Genomic DNA, 27324 nt, shown 5'->3' on the forward strand with positions numbered 1-27324 from the left:
CTGGACTGGACTGGACTGGACTGGACCGAACGAACCGGACTGGACCGCACCGGACTGGACTGGACTGGACTGGACTGGATGGACTGGACTGGACTGGACTGGACCGGACTGCACTGGACTGGACCGCACCGGACTGGACCGCACCGGACTGGACTGGACTGGACCGGACTGGACTGGACAAGACCGGACCGGACCAGACCGGACGCGACCGCACCGGATTGGACTGGACTGTACTGGACCCGATTGGACCAGATTGGACTGGACTGGACTGGACTGGACCAGATTGGACTGGACTGGACTGGATTGGACTGGACTGGACCGGACTGGACCAGATTGGACTGGACTGGGCCAGATTGGACAGGACTGGACTTCCCAGGACCAAACTGGACCGGACTAGACAGGACTGGCGGGGAGATTCCAGTTGTTCATCTTCTACTGAAACTCTGAACTGGACTCTAAAGAACGCAGGATGATCCAGAGGACATGAGAACCCAGAGAACCCAGAGAACCCAGATGACCAGAGGACCAGAGGACCAGAGGACCAGAGGACCAGAGGACCAGAGGACCCAGAGAATCCAGAGAACCCAGAGGACCAGAGGATCTTGTTGGATTCAGATCATCTCTAATATTGGTCTCAATATGGAGCTTATTTTGTCCCACATGCCATGATGGGTTAGGTTAGGTTTAGAGTAGGGTTAGGGTAGGGTTAGGTTTAGAGTAGGGTTAGGGTTAGTGTTAGGTTAGGGTTAGTGTTAGGTTAGGGTTAGGGTAAGAGTAGGGTTAGGGTTAGAGTAAGGTTAGGGTTAGGGTTAGGGTAGGGTTAAGGTTACGGATAGGGTTAGAGTAGGGTTTGGGTTAGTGTTAGGTTAGGGTTAGGGTTAGGCTTAGAGTAAGGTTAGGGTTTGGGTTAGGGTTAGGGTAGGGTTAAGGTTACGGGTAGGGTTAGAGTAGGGTTTGGGTTAGTGTTAGGGTAGGGTTACGGTTACAGGTAGGGTTAGAGTAGGGTTTGGGTTAGTGTTAGGTTAGTGTTAGGTTAGGGTTAGGGTTAGGCTTAGAGTAAGGTTAGGGTTTGGGTTAGGGTTAGGGTAGGGTTACGGTTACGGTTACGGGTAGGGTTAGAGTAGGGATTGGGTTAGGGTTAGGGTAGGGTTACGGTTACGGGTAACCCTATTGATTCCAGGTTGTTTGTTGTCTTGTTTATTACACATTCCTCGCACCAGGTGTGACGTCACAGCCCTTCAACCTGGACTGGTCGTTTCCAATAGTGACCAGCAGGGGGAGACAAAACACTGGACTGCTGTGGCAGTGAAGTGTGTCATTGTGTGCGTGGTTCCACACACACACACACACGCACGCACGCACGCACGCACGCACGCACGCACGCACGCACACACACACACACACACACACACACACACACACACACACACACACACACACACACACACACACACAAAAGAGGACACACAAGTTTCGTTTCATTTCATTTCCCTCTTCTGCACTGCTGATCCTGTTCAGGGTCACAGGAGCCTTACCAGTCAACTGTGGGGACAGGTAAGGCCAGGTAAAGTCAGGTAAGGACAGGTATAGTCAGGTAAGGCCAGGTAAAGTCAGCTAAGGACAGGTATAGTCAGGTAAGGCCAGGTATAGTCAGGTAAGGACAGGTAAAGTCAGGTAAAGTCAGGTAAGGCCAGGTTAAGTCAGGTAAGGCCAGGTATAGTCAGGTAAGGACAGGTATAGTCAGGTAAGGACAGGTAAAGTCAGGTAAAGTCAGGTAAGGCCAGGTTAAGTCAGGTAAGGCCAGGTATAGTCAGGTAAGGCCAGGTATAGTCAGGTAAGGACAGGTATAGTCAGGTAAGGACAGGTAAGGCCAGGTAAGGCCAGGTAAAGTCAGGTAAAGTCAGATAAGGTCAGGTAAGGGCAGGCTCTCCTGGACAGATGATACTGTATAAGTTTTATATGACCTCCACCCACCACTCACTCTCTCACTACCTCCACCCACCACTCACTCTCTCACTACCTCCACCCACCACTCACTCTCTCACTACCTCCACCCACCACTCACTCTCTCACTACCTCCACCCACCACTCACTCTCTCACTACCTCCACCCACCACTCACTCTCTCACTACCTCCACCCGCCACTCACTCTCTCACTACCTCCACCCGCCACTCACTCTCTCACTACCTCCACCCACCACTCACTCTCTCACTACCTCCACCCACTCTCACTACCTCCACCCGCCACTCACTCTCTCACTACCTCCACCCACCACTCACTCTCTCACTACCTCCACCCACCACTCACTCTCTCACTACCTCCACCCACCACACACTCTCTCACTACCTCCACCCACCACTCACTCTCTCACTACCTCCACCCACCACTCACTCTCTCACTACCTCCACCCACCACTCACTCTCTCACTACCTCCACCCGCCACTCACTCTCTCACTACCTCCACCCACCACTCACTCTCTCACTACCTCCACCCACCACTCACTCTCTCACTACCTCCACCCACCACTCACTCTCTCACTACCTCCACCCGCCACTCACTCTCTCACTACCTCCACCCACCACTCACTCTCTCACTACCTCCACCCACCACTCACTCTCTCACTACCTCCACCCACCACACACTCTCTCACTACCTCCACCCACCACTCACTCTCTCACTACCTCCACCCACCACTCACTCTCTCACTACCTCCACCCACCACTCACTCTCTCACTACCTCCACCCGCCACTCACTCTCTCACTACCTCCACCCACCACTCACTCTCTCACTACCTCCACCCACCACTCACTCTCTCACTACCTCCACCCACCACTCACTCTCTCACTACCTCCACCCGCCACTCACTCTCTCACTACCTCCACCCACCACTCACTCTCTCACTACCTCCACCCACCACTCACTCTCTCACTACCTCCACCCACCACTCACTCTCTCACTACCTCCACCCACTGACCCCCACCGATGCTCCACCCCTCCACCCCACTTTCAGATAATATCAAGAAACTTTTCTGGTTCTGGTTTCTGGAAGTAACTAAGTAACTAAGTAACTAAAGTGAAGGTGAACTCAGATAGTTTAGGTAACTTGAGCTTATTCAAGTAGCTCCACCAAGTCAAATACTTTTCTATTACAATGACTAACCTTGTCACGCCGTAAAAGTAAATAAAATGTGTGTAAATGAAGTGACTGAATGTGCTGTTCCAGGACATGACCGTACAATTACAAGGAAGAAGTCGATATTGTGAGTATTTTCCTCACAGTTACCAACTCCAGGGAGAGACAGGAGGAAGTAACGCATGACTCCTTTGTTACAGGCGGCTGCGGCTCAGTCTGCCCACTATACAGCGTTGGACTTCGCTGCGCGGCGCTGTGCGGTGCTGTGCGGTGCTGTGCGGTGCTGTGCGGTGCTGTGCGGTGCTGTACGGTCCTGTGCGGTGCTGTACGGCGCTGTACGGTCCTGTGCGGTGCTGTGCGGTGCTGTACGGTGCTGTGCGGTGCTGTGCGGTGCTGTACGGTGCTGTGCGGTGCTGTACGGCGCTGTGCGGTGCTGTACGGTGCTGTGCAGTGCTGTACGGCGCTGTACGGTCCTGTGCGGTGCTGTACGGTGCTGTGCAGTGCTGTACGGCGCTGTACGGTCCTGTGCAGTTCCTCCACCCAGACACAGAGACGGATATGTTGCCAGAGGCAACAACAGGAACTACGACGTTAGAGAGAGAGAGAGAGAGAGAGAGAGAGAGAGAGAGAGAGAGAGAGAGAGAGAGAGAGAGAGAGAGAGAGAGAGAGAGAGAGAGAGAGGAGAGAGAGAGAGAGAGACAGAGCGAGAGAGGAGAGAGAGAGAGAGAGAGAGAGAGAGAGGAGAGAGAGAGAGAGAGAGAGAGAGAGAGAGAGACCACAGTGTGCTATCAGCTGCTGCAGGCTGAACAGACGCGGTGTGGAAACGCTGATAGAGGTGGAGCAGAGGGTCGAGGTGGAGCAGAGGGTGGAGGGGGAGCAGAGGGTGGAGGGGGAGCACAGGGGGAGGTGGAGGGACCGGGACTCCGGGTGTCTCTCCAGCGGTGCAGACCAGATCCCGGCTCTCTGCTTGTGAAGCCTGAATCCAGAGGCTGGTGAGACTTCCTGAGCCGGTGAGTCACTGGATCCCTCTGCTGTTTACACTGCCCTGTGTGTGTGTGTGTGTGTGTGTGTGTGTGTGTGTGTGTGTGTGTGTGTGTGTGTGTGTGTGTGTGTGTGTGTGTGTGTGTGTGTGTGTGTGTGTGTGTGTGTGTGTGTGTGGGTGAGAGCAGTGAATAGCACTCTTTCTTTCAGCCTTTGCTCGTTTGTTTTCCCAGAGTCACAAGTTTGTATCCAGAAGTAACACAGTACAGATACTCACACTACTGTAATCTGGTAAAATTGTACTTTACATCACCTCCAGCCAGGGGGAAGTACACCATTCAAATACTTACATAACCGTCATGAAGTAGTGTTTGAGTAATTCCTCAGCCAGCTCCTGGTCCAGGATATTAATTACAGATCGTCACATGAAGTGGTATTCTTAGGTAACTTTTACTTTTCAAGTAGTTAATTGAACTGTCATCTACTTCTCATCACAAACCCAATGGAAGGTGTGAAAGTAATTGATTACAGTTACTCACTTCAGTAAAATTAGGTTGCATTATGTCGACATTTTAAAGTAGTACTTCATGTTTTATCCAACAGGGATGCGTGGAAGTAACTGATTATCGTTAGTTACTTATATTACTGTACGTAAATTGTAATACTATTTCATTTAGTATTTTTACGCAGGTGAATGTTTCCATGTTTACTTTGAGTTACTGTTCAGGAAAGGTTTGACCTGTGACCAGACCCTAACCTGTGACCAGACCCTATCCTGTGACCAGACCCTAACCTATGACCTGACCCTGATCCTAACCTGTGACCAGACCCTATCCTGTGACCAGACCCAAACCTATGACCTGACCCTGATCCTAACCTGTGACCAGACCCTAACCTGTGACCAGACCCTATCCTGTGACCAGACCCTATCCTGTGACCAGACCCAAACCTATGACCTGACCCTGATCCTAGCCTGTGACCAGACCCTAACCTGTGACCAGACCCTATCCTGTGACCAGACCCAAACCTATGACCTGACCCTGATCCTAACCTGTGACCAGACCCTATCCTGTGACCAGACACTAACCTGTGACCAGATCTTAACCTGTGACCAGACCCTAACCTGTGACCAGACCCAAACCTATGACCTGACCCTGATCCTAGCCTGTGACCAGACCCAATCCTGTGACCAGACACTAACCTGTGACCAGACCCTAACCTATGACCTGACCCTGATCCTAACCTGTGACCAGACCCTATCCTGTGACCAGACCCTAACCTATGACCTGACCCTGATCCTAACCTGTGACCAGACCCTATCCTGTGACCAGACCCTAACCTATGACCTGACCCTGATCCTAACCTGTGACCAGACCCTAACCTGTGACCAGACACTAACCTGTGACCAGATCTTAACCTGTGACCAGACCCTAACCTATGACCTGACCCTGATCCTAACCTGTGACCAGACCCAATCCTGTGACTTGACCTTAACCTGTACTCTGATCCTGACCCTATACTGTGACCAGACCTTCACCTGTGACCAGACCCTAACCGGTGACCAGACCCTAACCTGTGACCTGACCTTGACCTGTGACCGGATCCTAACCTGTGACCAGACCCTAACCTATGACCTGACCCTGATCCTAACCTGTGACCAGACCCTAACCTGTACTCTGACCCTGACCCTAAACTGTGACCAGACCCTAACCTGTACTCTGACCCTGACCCTAACCTGTGACCTGACCCTAACCTGTGACCTGACCTTAACCTGTGACCAGACCCTAATCCTATCCTGTGACCAGACCCTAACCTGTGACTTGACCTTAACCTGTGACTTGACCTTAACCTGTGACCTGACCCTAACCTGTACTCTGACCCTGACCTTAACCTGTGACCAGACCCTGACCCTAACCTGTGACCAGACCTTAATCTGTGACTTAACCTTAACCTGTGTCCTGACCCTAACCTGTACTCTGACCCTGACCCTAAACTGTGACCAGACCTTAACCTGTGACCAGACCCTAACCTGTGACCTGACTGTGGCCCTGCAGCAGACAGAGCAGCAGTAGACCAGCAGACCACGTCCTGGTCTCAGGGGTCCCCGGGTCTCTGGGTGGCCTGGTTTCCCAGTTCCTGGTCTGGGGACCGTCTCCATCAGGTCCAGAGTGTTTACATTCTCTCCACTGGCTGCAGGTGGCGCCATGCTGCCTCGTAACCTGCGACCAGGTTGTTCCGACCTGCCGGGGGCGGAGTCCAGCGAGGTCCCTCTAATTGGCTACCGGCCCTTACACCCCTCTGGAGACCCCCAGGACCCAGGACCTTCACAGGTGAGTGTGTCACAATTTGTGATGTTTTCTGGTCTGGCTAGACCTGCAGCATGGAGCAGGACCAATACCAGGAGGCTCCAGACCTGCAGCACATAAACCCTGACCCGACCCTGATCCTGATCCTGATCCTTATCCTTATCCTGATCCTGATCCTGATCCTGACCCTGACCCTGACCCTGACCCTGACCCTGACCCTGACCCTGACCCTGACCCTGACCTTAGACATGGCCTAGGCCCTGGCCCTGGCTCTGACCCTGACCCCGACCTTAGCCCATGCCTAGGCCCTGGCCCTGACCCTAACCCTGATCCTGATCCTGACCCTGACCCTGACCCTGACCCTGACCCTGACCCTAATCCCAACCCGACTAAATAATACTACATACTATGATTCTTTCTTGTGGATGGACACAGTTGGTGGTGTAGTTTCTGTGTAGTTTCTGTGTAGTTTCTGTGTAGTTTCTGTGTCGTTTCTGTGTCGTTTCTGTGTAGTTTGTGTGTAGTTTCTCTGTAGTTTGTGTGTAGTTTGTGTGTAGTTTCTCTGTAGTTTGTGTGTAGTTTGTGTGTAGTTTGTGTGTAGTTTCTGTGTCATTTCTGTGTAGTTTCTGTGTAGTTTCTCTGTAGTTTCTGTGTAGTTTCTGTGTAGTTTCTCTGTAGTTTGTGTGTAGTTTGTGTGTAGTTTCTGTGTAGTTTCTGTGTCGTTTCTATGTAGTTTCTCTGTAGTTTCTCTGTAGTTTGTGTGTAGTTTCTCTGTAGTTTCTGTGTAGTTTCTGTGTAGTTTCTGTGTCGTTTCTGTGTAGTTTCTGTGTAGTTTCTGTGTAGTTTCTGTGTAGTTTCTGTGTAGTTTCTCTGTAGTTTCTCTGTAGTTTGTGTCTAGTTTCTGTGTAGTTTCTGTGTAGTTTCTGTGTCGTTTCTGTGTAGTTTCTGTGTAGTTTCTGTGTAGTTTCTGTGTAGTTTCTGTGTAGTTTCTCTGTAGTTTCTGTGTAGTTTCTGTGTAGTTTCTGTGTAGTTTCTGTGTAGTTTCTGTGTAGTTTCTGTGTAGTTTCTGTGTAGTTTCTCTGTAGTTTGTGTGTAGTTTCTCTGTAGTTTCTCTGTAGTTTCTGTGTAGTTTCTGTGTAGTTTTGGTGAAAGGTAAAGTTTAAGTCTCCATTTGGACGAGGTCAGAAGGAGATTCCTCAGTGATCCTGCTTGGTACAGCATGGACCCTCCCTGGTTAGGGTGGATCCTCCCTGGTACAGCATGGACCCTCCCTGGTTGGAGTGGACCCTCCCTGGTTGGAGTGGACCCTCCCTGGTTGGGGTGGATCCTCCCTGGTTGGGGTGGATCCTCCCTGGTTGGGGTGGATCCTCCCTGGTTAGGGTGGATCCTCCCTGGTTGGGGTGGATCCTCCCTGGTTAGGGTGGATCCTCCCTGGTTGGAGTGGACCCTCCCTGGTTAGGGTGGATCCTCCCTGGTTGGGGTGGATCCTCCCTGGTTGGAGTGGACCCTCCCTGGTTGGAGTGGACCCTCCCTGGTTAGGGTGGATCCTCCCTGGTTGGGGTGGATCCTCCCTGGTTGGAGTGGACCCTCCCTGGTTGGGGTGGATCCTCCCTGGTTGGGGTGGATCCTCCCTGGTTAGGGTGGACCCTCCGTGGTTGGGGTGGACCCTCCCTGGTTGGAGTGGATCCTCCCTGGTTGGAGTGGACCCTCCCTGGTTAGGGTGGACCCTCCGTGGTTGGGGTGGATCCTCCCTGGTTGGGGTGGACCCTCCCTGGTTGGGGTGGACCCTCCCTGGTTGGAGTGGACCCTCCCTGGTTGGGGTGGACCCTCCCTGGTTGGAGTGGATCCTCCCTGGTTGGGGTGGACCCTCCCTGGTTGCGGTGGACCCTCCCTGGTTGGAGTGGACCCTCCCTGGTTGCGGTGGATCCTCCCTGGTTGGGGTGGACCCTCCCTGGTTGGGGTGGACCCTCCCTGGTTGGGGTGGACCCTCCCTGGTTGGAGTGGACCCTCCCTGGTTGCGGTGGACCCTCCCTGGTTGCGGTGGATCTTAGGGAAAGCATTTGGATCCACTTAAGCTTCAGAGATCTTCAGTTTGTGAAACTGAAGGGTTGAGATGATGTTTTCTCTTTAGTTGCACTTTAAACCCATAAATAATTCTGGAGATAGGAAATTGTCTTGTTTACTGTCGGGTGTTAGTGTGGAGTTCAGTCAACCAGCTGATGGAGGCTTCATGACAGAGAGAAGGTGGAGACTGAGAAGACCAGTGACCATGGACATCCTGGCTTTTTACCCTGCGGTTGGAGGAACCACCTCCTCCGTCACACCTGCTGCTTTCACTGAGACTGGCAGGCGGGTGGAGGTAGAGGAGGCTGGTGGAGGGTAATGGAGGCTGGTGGAGGTAGAGGAGGCTGGTGGAGGGTAATGGAGGTTGGTGGAGGTAGAGGAGGCGGGTGGAGGGTAATGGAGGCTGGTGGTGGGTAATGGAGGCTAGTGGAGGATAATTGAGGCTGATGGAGGCTGATGGAGGCTGATGGAGGCTGATGGAAGCTTTGAAGGCTGTGGAGGATATTGGAAGTTGGTGGAGGCTGATCTTTCGAGCTGACGTAGCTCCTGATAAGTAGGAGCTTCCTGTGTTTGTCTCCACTCATTATGTACTTCCTGCATGCTTAGTGTGTGTGTGCTGGGGGGGGGGGTGGGGTGGGGGGGGGGGTGGACAGACATTTGATGACAACAATTGCTCCAGTCGGAACCCCCCGCAGTGGTTCCACCCCCCAGTGGCTCCACCCCCAGTGGCTCCACCCCCCAGTGGCTCCACCCCCTAGTGGCTCCACCCATATTGGCTCCACCCCCACATTGGCTCCACCCCCACATTGGCAGCATGATCATGATCTTATCAGCAGGCCAGCAGCCAGAGCAGCACAGGGGAGGCTGAGGTCTGACCTGACCCTGATCAAGACTTGATCTTGCTGGGGGCGTCTGCTGGGGGCGTCTGCTGGGGGCGTCTGCTGGGGGCGTCTGCTGGGGGCGGGCCCCCTTGTCTGAGCCATACAGACACATTGTCGCATTACTATTGTAGACAAACTATTGTAGAGTTACTATTGTTGAGTAGCTATTGCTAACCCTAACCTACTGCTCCTCCAACTGGGAACACACACACACACACACACACACACACACACACACACACACACACACACACACACACACACACACACACACACACACACACACACACACACACACACACACACACACACACACACACACACATAGACTAACCCTAACCCTTGCATTAAACACAATACCCTGTCAAACTGGTTTATCTGGTGTGTGTGTGTGTGTGTGTGTGTGTGTGTGTGTGTGTGTGTGTGTGTGTGTGTGTGTGTGTGTGTGTGTGTGTGTGTGTGTGTGTTGTGTGTGTGCGTGAGTACTGGGTGTGTTAAGGTGATCTAACATGGTGGGCGGGGCTTAGCTGCAGCTCCAGGTGAGCGTGTGATCCAGCCACAACACGTTGTGAGGTGAGGACCCAAACATAAGAAGTAGGTCAGAGGGAGGAACGGTGGGAGGAAGAGGAGGAGGAACGACAGGAGTAAGGGCAGGAGGAAGAGCAGGAGGGACGACAGGAGGAACGACAGGAGGAACGACAGGAGGAAGAGCAGGAGGAACGACAGGAGGAACGACAGGAGGAAGTGCAGGAGGAAGTGCAGGAGGAAGAGCAGGAGGAACGACAGGAGGAACGACAGGAGGAACGACAGGAGGAAGAGCAGGAGGGACGACAGGAGGAAGAGCAGGAGGAACGGCAGGAGGAACGACAGGAGGAACGACAGGAGGAACGACAGGAGGAAGAGCAGGAGGAACGACAGGAGGAACGACAGGAGGAAGAACAGGAGGAAGAGCAGGAGGAACGACAGGAGGAACGACAGGAGGAACGACAGGAGGAACGACAGGAGGAAGAGCAGGAGGGACGACAGGAGGAAGAGCAGGAGGAACGACAGGAGGAACGACAGGAGGAACGACAGGAGGAACGACAGGAGGAACGACAGGAGGAAGAGCAGGAGGGACGACAGGAGGAAGAGCAGGAGGAACAACAGGAGGAAGAACAGGAGGAAGAGCAGGAGGAAGAGCAGGAAGAACCGGAGCTGGTCAGCAGGATCACAGCAGCACGTCACAGATGAAAAACCATGAAGAGGATTAAAACATTACCTGTGCCAGGATCCTGAAGGTTTCCGGGAAGCTTGGGGATACCTACCGGTCTGGACCCTGTCACTTCCTGTCTGCACATTGCCACTTCCTGTTTGGACCCTGTCACTTCCTGTCTGCACATTGCCACTTCCTGTCTGGACCCTGTCACTTCCTGTCTGCACATTGCCACTTCCTGTCTGGACCCTGTCACTTCCTGTCTGCACATTGCCACTTCCTGTCTGGACCTTGTCACTTCCTGTCTGCACATTGCCACTTCCTGTCTGGACCCTGTCACTTCCTGTCTGCATATTGCTACTTCCTGTCTGCACCCTGTCACTTCCTGTCGGCACCCTGTCACTTCCTGTCTGCACATTGTCACTTCCTGCCTGTACCCTGTCACTTCCTGTCTGCACATTGTCACTTCCTGTCTATACCCTGTCACTTCCTGTCTGCACATTGTCACTTCCTGCCTGTAGCCTGTCACTTCCTGTCTGCACATTGTCACTTCCTGTCTGTACCCTGTCACTTCCTGTCTGCACATTGTCACTTCCTGCCTGTAGCCTGTCACTTCCTGTCTGCACATTGTCACTTCCTGTCTGTACCCTGTCACTTCCTGTCTGCACATTGTCACTTCCTGTCAGTACCCTGTCACTTCCTGTCTGCACATTGTCACTTCCTGTCTGTACCCTGTCACTTCCTGTCTGCACATTGTCACTTCCTGTCTGCACCCTGTCACTTCCTGTCGGCACCCTGTCACTTCCTGTCTACACATTGTCACTTCCTGCCTGTACCCTGTCACTTCCTGTCTGCACATTGTCACTTCCTGTCTGTACCCTGTCACTTCCTGTCTGCACATTGTCACTTCCTGTCTGTACCCTGTTACTTCCTGTCTGCACATTGTCACTTCCTGTCTGCACATTGTCACTTCCTGTCTGTACCCTTTCACTTCCTGTCTGCACATTGTCACTTCCTGCCTGTAGCCTGTCACTTCCTGTCTGCACATTGTCACTTCCTGCCTGTAGCCTGTCACTTCCTGTCTGCACATTGTCACTTCCTGTCTGTTCCCTGTCACTTTCTGTCTGCACATTGTCACTTCCTGTCTGTACCCTGTCACTTCCTGTCTGCACATTGTCACATCCTGTCTGTACCCTATCACTTCCTGTCTGCACATTGTCACTTCCTGTCTGTACCCTGTCACTTCCTGTCTGCACATTGTCACATCCTGTCTGCACATTGTCACATCCTGTCTGCACATTGTCACATCCTGTCTGCACATTGTCACGTCCTGTCTGGAAACACTAACAAGCAGACTCTCAACTGGGATTCAGCACTTTTCGTGCATCTTTTATCATGGAAGATAGACTGACTGACTGACCGACTGACTGACTGGTTGACTGACTGACTGACTAGCTGACTGCCTGACTGACTAGCTGAGTGAGTGAGTGAGTGAGTGAGTGACTGACTGACTGCCTGACTGACTGACTAGCTGAGTGACTGACTGACTGACTGACTGACTGACTGTCTAACTGGTTGACTGACTGACACACTGATTGACTGACTGCCTGACTGACTGAATAGCTGAGTGACTGACTGACTGACTGACTGACTGCCTGCCTGACTGACTGACTGACTCACTGATTGACTCACTGACTGACTGACTGACTAGCTGAGTGACTGACTGACTGACTGACTGACTGACTGACTGACTGACTGACTGACTAGCTGAGTGACTGACTGACTCACTGACTGACTGACTGACTGACTGACTGACTCACTGACTGACTGACTGACTGACTGACTTGCTGAGTGACTGACTGACTCACTGACTGACTGACTGACTGACTGACTGCCTGCCTGACAGACTGACTGACTGACTGACTGACTGACTCACTGACTGACTGACTCACTGACTGACTGACTGACTGACTGACTGACTAGCTGAGTGACTGACTGACTCACTGACTGACTGACTGACTGACTCACTGACTGACTGCCTGCCTGACTGACTGACTGACTGACTCACTGACTGACTGCCTGCCTGACTGACTGACTGACTGACTGACTGACTGACTGACTCACTGACTGACTGACTGACTGACTCACTGACTGACTGCCTGCCTGACTGACTGACTGACTGACTGACTGATCAGTCGTACCCCAGTAACTGACGGTGTCCCTGCCCTCCCCAGGCGGAGCCCCCAGCAATGAAGACCACCTGGTACTGTCCTCTGGACCTGGTGAGCAGAACTGCAGGTGTGACTGTTGAAGCCACCAGTGACCAATGAGCTCACAGCGGCTGGGTCATGTGGTCACAGTGGTCAAGCTGTTCCTGGGTGTTTTGGCCAATAGGAACCTTCAGTTCAGTCTCCTGCTTCACTGTAGCTGTCCAATCAGAGCGGAGAACGTCTTCTGTTAAATTGTTGTTTCCCTGTTGGACAGTCCACCGTGTTGGAGGAGGAGGAGGACGGAGTCGTCTACACCGTGGTGGTGAAGCAGCAGCACGCCGCCCCCAACTCCCCCTGGGTGAGTCACATGGTGCTCTATAATCTGGATTACAGGAGGAAGAGGCTCTATAATCTGGATTAGAGGAGGAAGAAGCTCTATAATCTGGTGTTAGAGGAGGAAGACGCTCTATAATCTGGTGTTAGAGGAGGAAGATGCTCTATAATCTGGTGTTAGAGGAGGAAGAGGCTCTATAATCTGGTGTTAGAGGAGGAAGAGGCTCTATAATCTGGATTAGAGGAGGGAGATGCTCTATAATCTGATGTTAGAGGAGGAAGATGCTCTATAATCTGATGTTAGAAGAGGACGATGCTCTATAATCTGGTGTTAGAGGAGGAAGAGGTTCTATAATCTGGATTAGAGGAGGAAGATGCTCTATAATCTGGTGTTAGAGGAGGAAGAGGCTCTATAATCTGGATTAGAGGAGGGAGATGCTCTATAATCTGATGTTAGAAGAGGAAGATGCTCTATAATCTGATGTTAGAAGAGGACGATGCTCTATAATCTGGTGTTAGAGGAGGAAGATGCTCTATAATCTGGTGTTAGAGGAGGAAGATGCTAAGGCTGCTAATGCTAACGGTAGCTCCGGTGGATACAGGCGGTGGCATCCAGTGTTTGGTTGAGCCGCTAACTAGCCCCCAGCTGTTAGCGGAGCCACCGGCTTCAGATGGAAGCAGGACTCTATTTCCTGTTTGTATTTGTGGCACCAGGACTCTACTTCCTGTTTGTATTGTGGCACCAGGACTCTACTTCCTGTTTGTATTGTGGCACCAGGACTCTACTTCCTGTTTGTATCAAAGTGACAGCAGTACTCTACTTCTTGTTTGTATTGTGGCAGCAGGACTCTACTTCCTGTTTGTATTTGTGGCAGCAGGACTCTACTTCCTGTTTGTGTTGTGGCAGCAGGACTCTACTTCCTGTTTGTATTGTGGCAGCAGGACTCTACTTCCTGTTTGTATTGTGGCCCCAGGACTCTACTTCCTGTTTGTATTGTGGCCCCAGGACTCTACTTCCTGTTTGTACTGTGGCCCCAGGACTCTACTTCCTGTTTGTATTGTGGCCCCAGGACTCTACTTCCTGTTTGTACTGTGGCCCCAGGACTCTACTTCCTGTCTCGTTGCAGACGGCCAGTCGCTCCCAGTGTGTGAAAGCCGGGACAGAAGAGAAGCTGGTTCTTCACCTCCTCCACTGCTTCTCTCTGGGAGACTCGTCCTTCATCACCATCTTCCTCTCCACCTACCGCTCCTTCACCTCCACCCAGAGAGTGCTGGACATCCTCACTGACAGGTAACCGACCGGTAACTGACCGGTAACTGACACTACATCCTCACTGACAGGTAACTGACTGCTAATTGACCGGTAACTGACAGGTAACTGACCGCTAACTGACTGATAACTGACCAGTAACTGACACTACATCCTCACTGCCAGGTAACTGACCGCTAACTGACCGGTAACTGACCGGTAACTGACTGGTAACTGACCGGTAACTGACACTACATCCTCACTGCCAGGTAACTGACCGCTAACTGACCGGTAACTGACACTACATCCTCACTGCCAGGTAACTGACCGCTAACTGACCGGTAACTGACACTTCATCCTCACTGACAGGTAACCGACCGGTAACCGACCGGTAACTGACAGGTAACTGACAGGTAACTGACCGCTAACTGACCGGTAACTGACCGCTAACTGACCAGTAACTGACCGGTAACTGACCGGTAACAGACACTACATCCTCACTGACAGGTAGCCGACCGGTAACTGACCGGAAACTGACACTACAGCCTCACTGACAGGTAACTGACTGCTAACTGACTGGTAACTGACCGGTAACTGACACTACATCCTCACTGCCAGGTAACTGACCGGTAACTGACCGGTAACTGACTCTTCATCCTCACTGACAGGTAACCGACCGGTAACCGACCGGTAACTGACAGGTAACTGACAGGTAACTGACCGCTCACTGACCGCTAACTGACCAGTAACTGACCGGTAACTGACCGGCAACAGACACTACATCCTCACTGACAGGTAGCCGACCGGTAACTGACCGGAAACTGACACTACAGCCTCACTGACAGGTAACTGACTGCTAACTGACTGGTAACTGACCGGTAACTGACACTACATCATCACTGCCAGGTAACTGACCGGTAACTGACCGGTAACTGACTCTTCATCCTCACTGACAGGTAACCGACCGGTAACCGACCGGTAACTGACAGGTAACTGACAGGTAACTGACCGCTCACTGACCGCTAACTGACCAGTAACTGACCGGTAACTGACCGGCAACAGACACTACATCCTCACTGACAGGTAACCAACCAGTAACCGACGGTAACTGACGGTAACTGACCGGAAACTGACAGGTAACTGACCAGTAACTGACAGGTAACTGACAGGTAACTGACACTACATCCTCACTGACAGGTAACCGACCGGTAGCTGACAGGTAACTGACCGGTAGCTGACAGGTAACTGACCGGTAACTGACACTACATCCTCACTGCCAGGTAACCGACCGGCAACCGACCGGCAACCGACCGGTAACTGACAGGTAACTGACCGGTAACTAACCAGTAACTGACAGGTAACTGACCGGTTACTGGCCAGTAACTGACATGTAACTGACCGGTAACTAACCAGTAACTGACAGGTAACTGGCCGGTAACTGACCGGTAACTGATTGGTAACTGACAAGTAACTGATAGGTAACTGATAGGTAACTGACAGGTAACTGGCCAGTAATTGACAGGTAACTGACAGGCAACTGACAGGTAACTGACCACTAACTGACCGGCAACTGACCGCTAACTGACAGGTAAATGGCCGGTTACTGACAGGTAACTGATAGGTAACTGACAGGTAACTGACCGGTAACTGACAGGTTATTAATAGGTAGCTGACAGGTAACTGACCGCTAACTGACAGGTAACTGACCGGTAACTGACAGGTAACTGATAGGTAACTGACAGGTAACTGACCGGTAACTGACAGGTTATTAATAGGTAACTGACAGGTAACTGACCGGTAACTGACAGGTAAATGGCCGGTAACTGACAGGTAACTGACAGGTAACTGATAGGTAACTGACAGGTAACTGACAGGTAAATGGCCGGTAACTGACAGGTAACTGACAGGTAACTGATAGGTAACTGACAGGTAACTGACAGGTTATTAATAGGTAACTGACAGGTAACTGACCGGTAACTGACAGGTAACTGACCGGTAACTGACCGGTAACTGACACTACATCCTCACTGACAGGTAACCGACCGGTAACCGACCGGCAACCGACCGGCAACAGACCGGTAACTGACAGGTAAATGACCGGTAAGTGACAGGTAGCTGACCGGTATCTAACCAGTAACTGACAGGTAACTGACCGGTTACTGGCCAGTAACTGACATGTAACTGACCGGTAACTGACAGGTAACTGATAGGTAACTGACAGGTAACTGACAGGTTATTAATAGGTAACTGACAGGTAACTGACCGGTAACTGACAGGTTATTAATAGGTAACTGACAGGTTATTAACAGGTAACTGACCGGTAACTGACAGGTAAATGGCCGGTAACTGACAGGTAACTGACAGGTAACTGACAGGTAACTGATAGGTAACTGACCGGTAACTGACAGGTAACTGACAGGTAACTGATAGGTAACTGACCGGTAACTGACAGGTAAATGGCCGGTAACTGACAGGTAACTGACAGGTAACTGACAGGTAACTGATAGGTAACTGACCGGTAACTGACAGGTAAATGGCCGGTAACTGACAGGTAACTGACAGGTAACTGATAGGTAACTGACAGGTAAATGGCCGGTAACTGACAGGTAACTGACAGGTAACTGATAGGTAACTGACAGGTAAATGGCCGGTAACTGACAGGTAACTGACAGGTAACTGATAGGTAACTGGCAGGTAAATGGCCGGTAACTGACAGGTAACTGATAGGTAACTGACAGGTAAATGGCCGGTAACTGACAGGTAACTGACAGGTAACTGATAGGTAACTGACAGGTAAATGGCCGGTAACTGACAGGTAACTGACAGGTAACTGACAGGTAACTGATAGGTAATTGACCGGTAACTGACAGGTAAATGGCCGGTAACTGACAGGTAACTGACAGGTAACTGATAGGTAACTGACAGGTAACTGACAGAAAGCAGAGCAGTCAGTCTGTCCAGATTCTACATCTTGTTCCAACAACCTCAATCTACAGTCAGATTGTCTGCAGTTTGCTATTGATCGACTGATCAGATGATATTGATCCACAGATCAGATGATATTGATCGGCTGATCAGATAATATTGATCGACTGATCAGATGATATTGATCCACAGATCAGATGATATTGATCGGCTGATCAGATAATATTGATCGACTGATCAGATGATATTGATCCACAGATCAGATGATATTGATCCACAGATCAGATGATATTGATCAACTGATCAGATGATATTGATCGACTGATCAGATGATATTGATCCACAGATCAGATGATATTGATCAACTGATCAGATGATATTGATCGACTGATCAGATGATATTGATCCACAGATCAGATGATATTGGTCGACAGATCAGATGATATTGATCCACAGATCAGATGATATTGATCAACTGATCAGATGATATTGATCGACTGATCAGATGATATTGATCCACAGATCAGATGATATTGATCCACAGATCAGATGATATTGATCAACTGATCAGATGATATTGATCCACAGATCAGATGATATTGGTCGACAGATCAGATGCTATTGATCGACTGATCAGATGCTATTGATTGACTGATCAGATGCTATTGATTGACTGATCAGATGATGTTGATCGACGGATCAGATGCTATTGATCGACTGATCAGATGCTATTGATTGACTGATCAGATGATGTTGATCGACGGATCAGATGATATTGATCGACTGATCAGAGGTCACAGGTTCTGACAGGAACACTGTTATATGAGGCGGCGTGGCTCAATCGATGGAACGCTCCTCTTCCAATTGGAATGTTGCAGGTTTGATTCCCATCTCCTCCTATCCACATGCGGAAGTTTCCTTGAGCAAGTCACTGAACCTCAAAATGCTCCCATGGAAGTGAGAGCACCTTACATGGTTGCTGCCTCCATTGGCGTGTGAATGTGTGTGTGAATGGGTGAATGTGATGAACCATGTAATGCTTGAGTGCAACTCACAGTTGAAAAGTGCTTCAGAAGTGAATTTTGATTTGCTCATGAGTAAGAGCAGTTAGGACATTGGAACATCATTTACCTGGTTGTTGGTTCCAGTCCCACTGCAGGTCATTTACCTGGTTGCTGGTTCCAGTCCCACTGCAGGTCATTTACCTGGTTGCTGGTTCCAGTCCCACTGCAGGTCATTTAGCTGGTTGCTGGTTCCAGTCCCACTGCAGGTCATTTAGCTGGTTGCTGGTTCCAGTCCCACTGCAGGTCATTTACCTGGTTGCTGGTTCCAGTCCCACTGCAGGTCATTTACCTGGTTGCTGGTTCCAGTCCCACTGCAGGTCATTTACCTGGTTGCTGGTTCCAGTCCCACTGCAGGTCATTTACCTGGTTGCTGGTTCCAGTCCCACTGCAGGTCATTTACCTGGTTGCTGGTTCCAGTCCCACTGCAGGTCATTTACCTGGTTGCTGGTTCCAGTCCCACTGCAGGTCATTTAGCTGGTTGCTGGTTCCAGTCCCACTGCAGGTCATTTAGCTGGTTGCTGGTTCCAGTCCCACTGCAGGTCATTTACCTGGTTGCTGGTTCCAGTCCCACTGCAGGTCATTTACCTGGTTGCTGGTTCCAGTCCCACTGCAGGTCATTTACCTGGTTGCTGGTTCCAGTCCCACTGCAGGTCATTTACCTGGTTGCTGGTTCCAGTCCCACTGCAACCGACAAAAGAATAACACTTTACCTGTGAATTAAAAAGGGAAACTGATGTGTGTCAAGAAACATCAGGACACACACACGCACGCACGCACGCACGCACGCACGCACGCACGCACGCACGCACGCACACACACACACACACACACACACACACACACACACACACTGAATCTGAGGCCTCACTGTGTTTGACAGACTGGAGAATCCACCAGGGGACAGCGAGAGAAGTCAGCTGAGACGATCCTTCAACCAGTGAGTCTATCAGCTTCTGTGTGAGACGTTGTGTTTAACAAGTGTGAGACGTTGTGTTTAACAAGTGTGAGATGTTGTGTTTAACAAGTGAGACGTTGTGTTTAACAAGTGTGAGACGTTGTGTTTAACAAGTGTGAGACGTTGTGTTTAACAAGTGTGAGATGTTGTGTTTAACAAGTGTGAGATGTTGTGTTTAACAAGTGAGATGTTGTGTTTAACAAGTGAGACGTTGTGTTAAACAAGTGAGATGTTGTGTTTAACAAGTGTGAGATGTTGTGTTTAACAAGTGAGACGTGTTTAACAAGTGTGAGATGTTGTGTTTAACGAGTGAGACGTTGTGTTTAACAAGTGTGAGACGTTGTGTTTAACAAGTGTGAGATGTTGTGTTTAACAAGTGAGACGTTGTGTTTAACAAGTGTGAGACGTTGTGTTTAACAAGTGTGAGACGTTGTGTTTAACAAGTGTGAGACGTTGTGTTTAACAAGTGTGAGATGTTGTGTTTAACAAGTGAGACGTTGTGTTTAACAAGTGAGACGTTGTGTTTAACAAGTGACACGTTGTGTTTAACAAGTGAGACGTTGTGTTTAACAAGTGACACGTTGTGTTTAACAAGTGAGATGTTGTGTTTAACAAGTGAGATGTTGTGTTTAACAAGTGTGAGATGTTGTGTTTAACAAGTGAGACGTTGTGTTTAACAAGTGTGAGATGTTGTGTTTAACAAGTGAGACGTTGTGTTTAACAAGTGAGACGTTGTGTTTAACAAGTGAGACGTTGTGTTTAACAAGTGAGACGTTGTGTTTAACAAGTGAGATGTTGTTTTTAACAAGTGAGACGTGTTTAACAAGTGAGATCTTGTGTTTAACAAGTGAGACGTTGTTTTTAACAAGTGAGACGTGTTTAACAAGTGAGACGTTGTGTTTAACAAGTGAGACGTTGTTTTTAACAAGTGAGACGTGTTTAACAAGTGAGACGTTGTGTTTAACAAGTGAGACGTTGTGTTTAACAAGTGTGAGATGTTGTATTACAGCTCTTTTCTTGGGTTTGGTTGTTGGTTCCATGTTGGCTGGTCTGAACGCTGTGGGACACCATGCTGGACGGGACCATGCTGGACGAGACCATGCTGGACGAGACTATGCTGGACGAGACTATGCTGGAAGAGACTATGCTGGACGGGACCATGCTGGACGAGACCATGCTGGACGAGACTATGCTGGACGAGACTATGCTGGAAGAGACTATGCTGGACGGGACCATGCTGGACGAGACCATGCTGGACGAGACTATGCTGGACGAGACTATGCTGGAAGAGACTATGCTGGACGGGACCATGCTGGACGAGACCATGCTGGAAGAGACCATGCTGGACGAGACTATGCTGGACGGGACTATGCTGGACGAGACCATGCTGGACGGGACCATGCTGGACGAGACCATGCTGGACGAGACTATGCTGGACGGGACCATGCTGGACGGGACCATGCTGGACGAGACTATGCTGGAAGAGACCATGCTGGACGAGACTATGCTGGACGAGACTATGCTGGACGAGACCATGCTGGACGGGACCATGCTGGAAGAGACCATGCTGGAAGAGACCATGCTGGACGAGACCATGCTGGACGAGACTATGCTGGACGGGACCATGCTGGACGAGACTATGCTGGACGGGACCATGCTGGACGAGACCATGCTGGACGGGACCATGCTGGAAGAGACCATGCTGGAAGAGACCATGCTGGACGAGACCATGCTGGACGAGACTATGCTGGACGGGACCATGCTGGAAGAGACCATGCTGGAAGAGACCATGCTGGACGAGACCATGCTGGAAGAGACCATGCTGGACGAGACTATGCTGGACGAGACCATGCTGGACGAGACCATGCTGGAAGAGACCATGCTGAACGAGATGTTTGTGACCTGAGGGTGGGGTGTCTCTGCAGGGCGGTGTGCACCGTGTTCAGCACCTGGCTCTCCGAGTATCCTGAAGACTTCAGGAGCCTGCGGGAGCCGTCCCGGCTGCTGCGCCTGGCCCCCCTCCTACCTCGGGACTCGTCCTCGGACCTGCGAGGACGCCTGCTCCGGACGGCCGAGGAGCTCAGTGAGCGAGCCCTGCTCCCGGACCACCTGGCAGGTCTGTACCCTCAACCGCCCCCAACCGCTCAGCGCTTCCTCCTGAGGCGCCGCTCCGCCTGCTTCTGGAATCAATGATGAGACGGAGCGACACAAACATGGCCGTCCTCCAGTGAGGTCGTCTTCTTTTGTTTGAATTACAAATGAAGAAGCTTGTTGTGATTCGTCATCGAGACTCTGGGTGGAACGTCTCCTTCAGTGTCATCCAACTCCTCACATGACAGCGCGGCCATTGTGAGGTCACTGTGAGGTCACTGTGGGGTCACTGTGGTGTCACTGTGGGGTCACTGTGAGGTCACTGTGAGGTCACTGTGGGGTCACTGTGAGGTGACTGTGAGGTCACTGCGGGGTCACTGTGAGGTGACTGTGGGGTCACTATGGGGTCACTGGGGGGTCACTGTGAGGTGACTGTGGTGTCACTGTGGGGTCACTGTGAGGTGACTGTGAGGTCACTGTGAGTTCACTGTTGGGTCACTGTGGGGTCACTGTGGGGTCACTGTGGGGTCACTGTGGGGTCACTGTGAGGTCACTGTGGGGTCACTGTGGGGTCACTGTCAGGTAACTCTGAAGTCACTATGGGGTCACTGTGGGGTCACTGTGAGGTGACTGTGGGGTCACTTTAGGGTCACTCTGGGGTCACTGTGAGGTGACTGAGGTCACTGTGGGGTCACTGTGAGGTGACTGTGGGGTCACTGTGGTGTCACTGTGGGGTCACTGTGAGGTGACTGTGAGGTCACTATGGGGTCACTGTGGGGTCACTATGGGATCACTGTGGGGTCACTTGGGTCACTGTGAGGTCACTGTGGGGTCACTGTGGGGTCACTGTCAGGTAACTCTGAGGTCACTGTGGGGTTACTATGGGGTCACTATGTTGTCACTGTGGGGGTCACTGCGGGGTCACTGTCAAGTAGCTCTGAGGTCACTGTGGGGTTACTATGGGGTCACTATGTTGTCACTGTGGGGTCACTATGGGGTCACTGTGGGGTCACTGTCAAGTAACTCTGAGGTCACTGTGGGGTTACTATGGGGTCACTGTGGGGTCACTGTGGGGGTCACTGTGGGGTCACTGTCAGGTAACTGAGGTCACTATGTTGTCACTGTGGGGGTCACTGTGGGGTCACTGTGGGGTCAGAGCTGTCACTAAAGTCAGACTCAAGTGTTTCCTTTCCTTTCCATTTCATTTCAGTCGAGTTATTTCAGTTATTTCTTTGACATTTATGTGATCAGATTTGTGTTTTTCAGTTGAGAACAGCTCCAGGTGCCTCCCCCCGGACCCCACCAGTCCCCACCCAGACCCCTCCACCATCCCCCAGGACCTCTCAAACTTTGACCCCACCAGCATCCTGGGATTCCCGGCAGCAATCATCGCTGAGCAGCTCACGAAGATTGAGACGGTGAGTATTGTTTACTCAAAGCTCATGGACACTCTCATTTAATCAACATGTTTGGAGGAGTTGGAGAGAAATCTGCAGCAGCAGAAGGACGTGCTCATCAATTAAACACTGCCAAAAAGAATCCAACTTCACTGTAATAGCCAACACAACACAACACAACAAGACACAACAATAGTACGATGAAAATTAGATAATCTGCGTAGAATTGAATATTAGATTATCTGCATAGAGTTGAATATTAGATTATCTGTATAGAATTGAATATTAGATTATCTGTATAGAGTTGAATATTAGATTATCTGCATAGAGTTGAATATTAGATTATCTATATAGAGTTGAATATTAGATTAGCTGTATAGAGTTGAATATTACATTCGCTGCATAGAGTTGAATATTAGATTATCTGCATAGAGTTGAATATTAGATTTGCTGTATAGAGTTGAATATTAGATTATCTGCATAGAATTGGGGTTAGGGTTAGGGGTGAGGGTTAGGGTTAGGGGTGAGGGTTAGGGTTAGAGTGAGGGTTAGGGTTAGAGTGAGGGTTAGGGTTAGAGTGAGGGTTAGGGTTAGGGTTAGGGTTAGGGTTAGGGTTAGGGTTAGAGTGAGGGTTAGGGTTAGAGTGAGGGTTAGGGTTAGGGTTAGGGTTAGAGTGAGGGTTAGGGTTAGAGTGAGGGTTAGGGTTAGAGTGAGGGTTAGGGTTAAGGTTAGGGTTAGGGTTAAGGTTAGGGTTAGGGAGTTTCCCCGAGACTGAAGAAGTCCAATGTTTGACCAAAACGGTCAGACATTAAACTTAAACATGCTGGCTCCTCTTCCTCATTATTTTAATGACAAATAAACAATAATGTGTCATTTGTCAACTAGTTCTGGTGTCAAAAAGATGTCCAGATTATGGCCTGGATAGACGGACGGGTTTTGGACGTCTGTGGACGTTGCTTGCTCAGTGGGATGTTTCCAACTTGACCCCAACATAAACGCTGGACACTGGTTGGTTGTTGGCAAGGACTGACACCCAGGTGTTCAAGAGAAAAGACAGAACTGACACGACGGGGTCCACAGCCCCGTCAGTTCCCCATCGAGGTCTGTCTGTCCGGGGCCGAACCACCGTCTGTGCTGTTCCAGGAGCTGTTTGTCCGTCTGGTGCCGTACCACTGTTTGGGGTCCTTGTGGTCTCAGAGGGACAAGAAGGGCAGGGAGGGTGTCTGCTGGTCCGTCCGGGCCACCGTACGTCAGTTCAACCAGCTGGCCAACGCCGTGTTGGCATCGTGCCTCTGGCGTCCACACCTGCTCAGCGAGCGGCGAGCGCGACTGCTGGAGCAGTGGATCAGTGTGGCCGAGGTCAGTGGAACAAAACCCCCGTCACATGACCTCCAGACCCCGTCACATGACCTCCAGACCCCCGTCACATGACCTCCAGACCCCGTCACATGACCTCCAGACCCCCGTCACATGACCTCCACACCCCGTCACATGACCTCCAGACCCCCGTCACATGACCTCCACACCCCGTCACATGACCTCCAGACCCCGTCATATGACCTCCACACCCCGTCACATGACCTCCACACACCCGTCACATGACCTCCAGACCCCGTCACATGACCTCCAGACCCCCGTCACATGACCTCCAGACCCCGTCACATGACCTCCACACATCCGTCACATGACCTCCACACCCCGTCACATGACCTCCAGACCCCATCACATGACCTCCACACACCCGTCACATGATCTCCAGACCCCGTCACATGACCTCCAGACCCCGTCACATGACCCCCAGACCCCGTCACATGACCTCCAGACCCCGTCACATGACCTCCAGACCTACAGTACAGTACAGCATAGCACAGCACAGTACAGCACAGTACAGTACAGTACAGTACAGTACAGTGCAGCACAGTACAGTACAGTACAGTACAGCACAGTACAGTACAGTACAGTACAGTACAGTACAGTACAGTACAGCACAGTACAGTACAGCACAGTACAGCACAATACAGTACAGCACAGCACAGCACAGTACAGTACAGCACAGCACAGTACAGTACAGCACAGTACAGTACAGTACAGCACAGTACAGTACAGCACAGTACAGCACAATACAGTACAGCACAGCACAGCACAGCACAGTACAGTACAGCACAGTACAGTACAGCACAGTACAGCACAGTACAGTACAGTACAGCACAGCACAGTACAGCACAGTACAGCACAGTACAGTGCAGTACAGCACAGTACAGTACAGTACAGTACAGCACAGTACAGCACAGTACAGCACAGCACAGTACAGCACAGTACAGTACAGCACAGTACAGTACAGCATAGTACAGTACAGCACAGTACAGTACAGCACAGTACAGCACAGTACAGTACAGTACAGCACAGCACAGTACAGCACAGTACAGTACAGCACAGTACAGTACAGTACAGCACAGCACAGTACAGCACAGTACAGTACAGCACAGTACAGTACAGTACAGTACAGTACAGCACAGTACAGCACAGCACAGTACAGCACAGTACAGTACAGCACAGTACAGTACAGTACAGCACAGTACAGTACAGCACAGTACAGCACAGTACAGCACAGTACAGTACAGCACAGTACAGCACAGCACAGCACAGTACAGCACAGTACAGTACAGCACAGTACAGTACAGCACAGTACAGTACAGCACAGTACAGTACAGTACAGCACAGTACAGTACAGCACAGCACAGTACAGCACAGTACAGTACAGTACAGTACAGCACAGTGCAGCACAGTACAGTACAGTACAGTACAGCACAGTACAGTACAGTACAGTACAGTACAGCACAGTACAGTACAGTACAGTACAGCACAGTACAGCACAGTACAGTACAGCACAGTACAGTACAGCACAGTACAGTACAGTACAGTACAGCACAGTACCATCCCACTCTTCATCAGCTTGTTTTATTCAGTTTGAGTGACGGTGTAACTCAATAGTAGCCTGGCCTCCGATCTCAATTACACTGTGTGTGTGTGTGTGTGTGTGTGTGTGTGTGTGGTGTGTGTGTGTGTGTGTGTGTGTGTGTGTGTGTGTGTGTGTGTGTGTGTGTGTGTGTGTGTGTGTGTGTGTGTGTGTGTGTTTTCAAAAGGAGTGCCGAGCCAGGAAGAACTTCTCCTCCCTGTACGCCATTGTGTCGGCCCTGCAGAGTAACCCCATCCACCGTCTGAGGAGGACGTGGCAGGACACCCACCGGTCTGTCTCACTCTGTCTCAAGTGTCTCACTCTGTCTTACTCTGTCTCACTCTGTCTCAAGTGTCTCACTCTGTCTCAACTGTCTCAACTGTCTCACTCTGTCTCAACTCTGTCTCAAGTGTCTCAAGTGTCTCACTGTCAAAAACACCTACTGTCTCTCACTGGACCACGGTAGAGTTAGTACTACTGGACCAGGGTAGGGTGAGTACCATTGGACCACGGTAGGGTTAGTACCACTGGACCAGGGTAGGGTTAGTACCACTGGACCAGGGTAGGGTTAGTACCACTGGACCAGGGTAGGGTTAGTACCACTGGACCACGGTAGGGTTAGTACCACTGGACCAGGGTAGGGTTAGTACCACTGGACCACGGTAGGGTTAGTACCACTGGACCAGGGTAGGGTTAGTACCACTGGACCACGGTAGGGTTAGTACCACTGGACCAGGGTAGGGTTAGTACCAGTGGACCACGGTAGGGTTAGTACCACTGGACCAGGGTAGGGTTTGTACCACTGGACCAGGGTAGGGTTAGTACCACTGGACCAGGGTAGGGTTAGTACCATTGGACCAGGGTAGGGTTAGTACCACTGGACCAGGGTAGGGTTAGTACCACTGGACCAAGGTAGGGTTAGTTTCACTGGAACAGGGTAGGGTTAGTACTACTGGACCAGGGTAGGGTTAGTACCACAGGACCACGGTAGGGTTAGTACCACTGGACCAAGGTAGGGTTAGTGCCACTGGACCAGGGTAGGGTTAGTACCACTGGACCAGGGTAGGGTGAGTACCATTGGACCACGGTAGGGTTAGTACCACTGGACCAGGGTAGGGTTAGTACTACTGGACCAGGGTAGGGTGAGTACCATTGGACCACGGTAGGGTTAGTACCACTGGACCAGGGTAGGGTGAGTACCATTGGACCACGGTAGGGTTAGTACCACTGGACCAGGGTAGGGTTAGTACCATTGGACCACGGTAGGGTTAGTACCACTGGACCAGGGTAGGGTTAGTACCACTGGACCACAGTAATACAGTAACTCGGGACAGTAAAATTACACTTATTTATTGTGTTCTAGAGATGCACTGAAGAAATACGAAGAATTGTCGGAAATCTTCTCCGACAAGGACAATTACTCCCAGAGCCGGGAGCTCCTGAAGGAGGTGAGGAAGTACTGGAAGTACTAACCCTAAAGGAGGGAGTACTGTAGCAACAGAGGAAGTATTGCAGCAACAGAGGAAGTATTGTAGCAACAGAGGAAGTATTGTAGCGACAGATGTAGTACTGTAGCAACAGAGG

The 27324-nt window shown here is 50.9% G+C and overlaps 1 protein-coding gene across 7 annotated transcripts in view; it reads left to right on the forward strand.

The window, feature by feature from the left end:
* The first annotated feature begins 4024 nt into the window (after positions 1-4024).
* The window catches only part of rgl2 (ral guanine nucleotide dissociation stimulator-like 2), a 33115-nt gene continuing 9815 nt past the window's right edge, over positions 4025-27324 (forward strand). For 6 of the 7 annotated variants that reach the window (XR_013936730.1, XR_013936731.1, XR_013936732.1 and 3 more), the window contains exons 1-11: positions 4025-4146; positions 6314-6447; positions 12795-12842; positions 13045-13128; positions 14231-14394; positions 19222-19278; positions 21222-21412; positions 22654-22805; positions 23928-24143; positions 25928-26031; positions 27104-27188. Coding sequence is in view for 2 of the 7 variants with exons in the window: in XM_080500815.1 (XP_080356941.1) it covers positions 6322-6447; positions 12795-12842; positions 13045-13128; positions 14231-14394; positions 19222-19278; positions 21222-21412; positions 22654-22805; positions 23928-24143; positions 25928-26031; positions 27104-27188 (1227 nt within the window). In the remaining 5 variants the exon portion in view is untranslated. Of the gene's footprint in view, positions 4147-6313; positions 6448-10379; positions 10675-12794; positions 12843-13044; positions 13129-14230; positions 14395-19221; positions 19279-21221; positions 21413-22653; positions 22806-23927; positions 24144-25927; positions 26032-27103; positions 27189-27324 lie in introns of those variants that run through there. The other variant, XM_080500816.1, reaches the window with a different exon arrangement.

The sequence above is a fragment of the Blennius ocellaris genome (genome assembly GCF_963422515.1).
Source record: "Blennius ocellaris genome assembly, chromosome: 8".
NCBI classification, from domain to species: Eukaryota; Metazoa; Chordata; class Actinopteri; order Blenniiformes; family Blenniidae; genus Blennius; species Blennius ocellaris.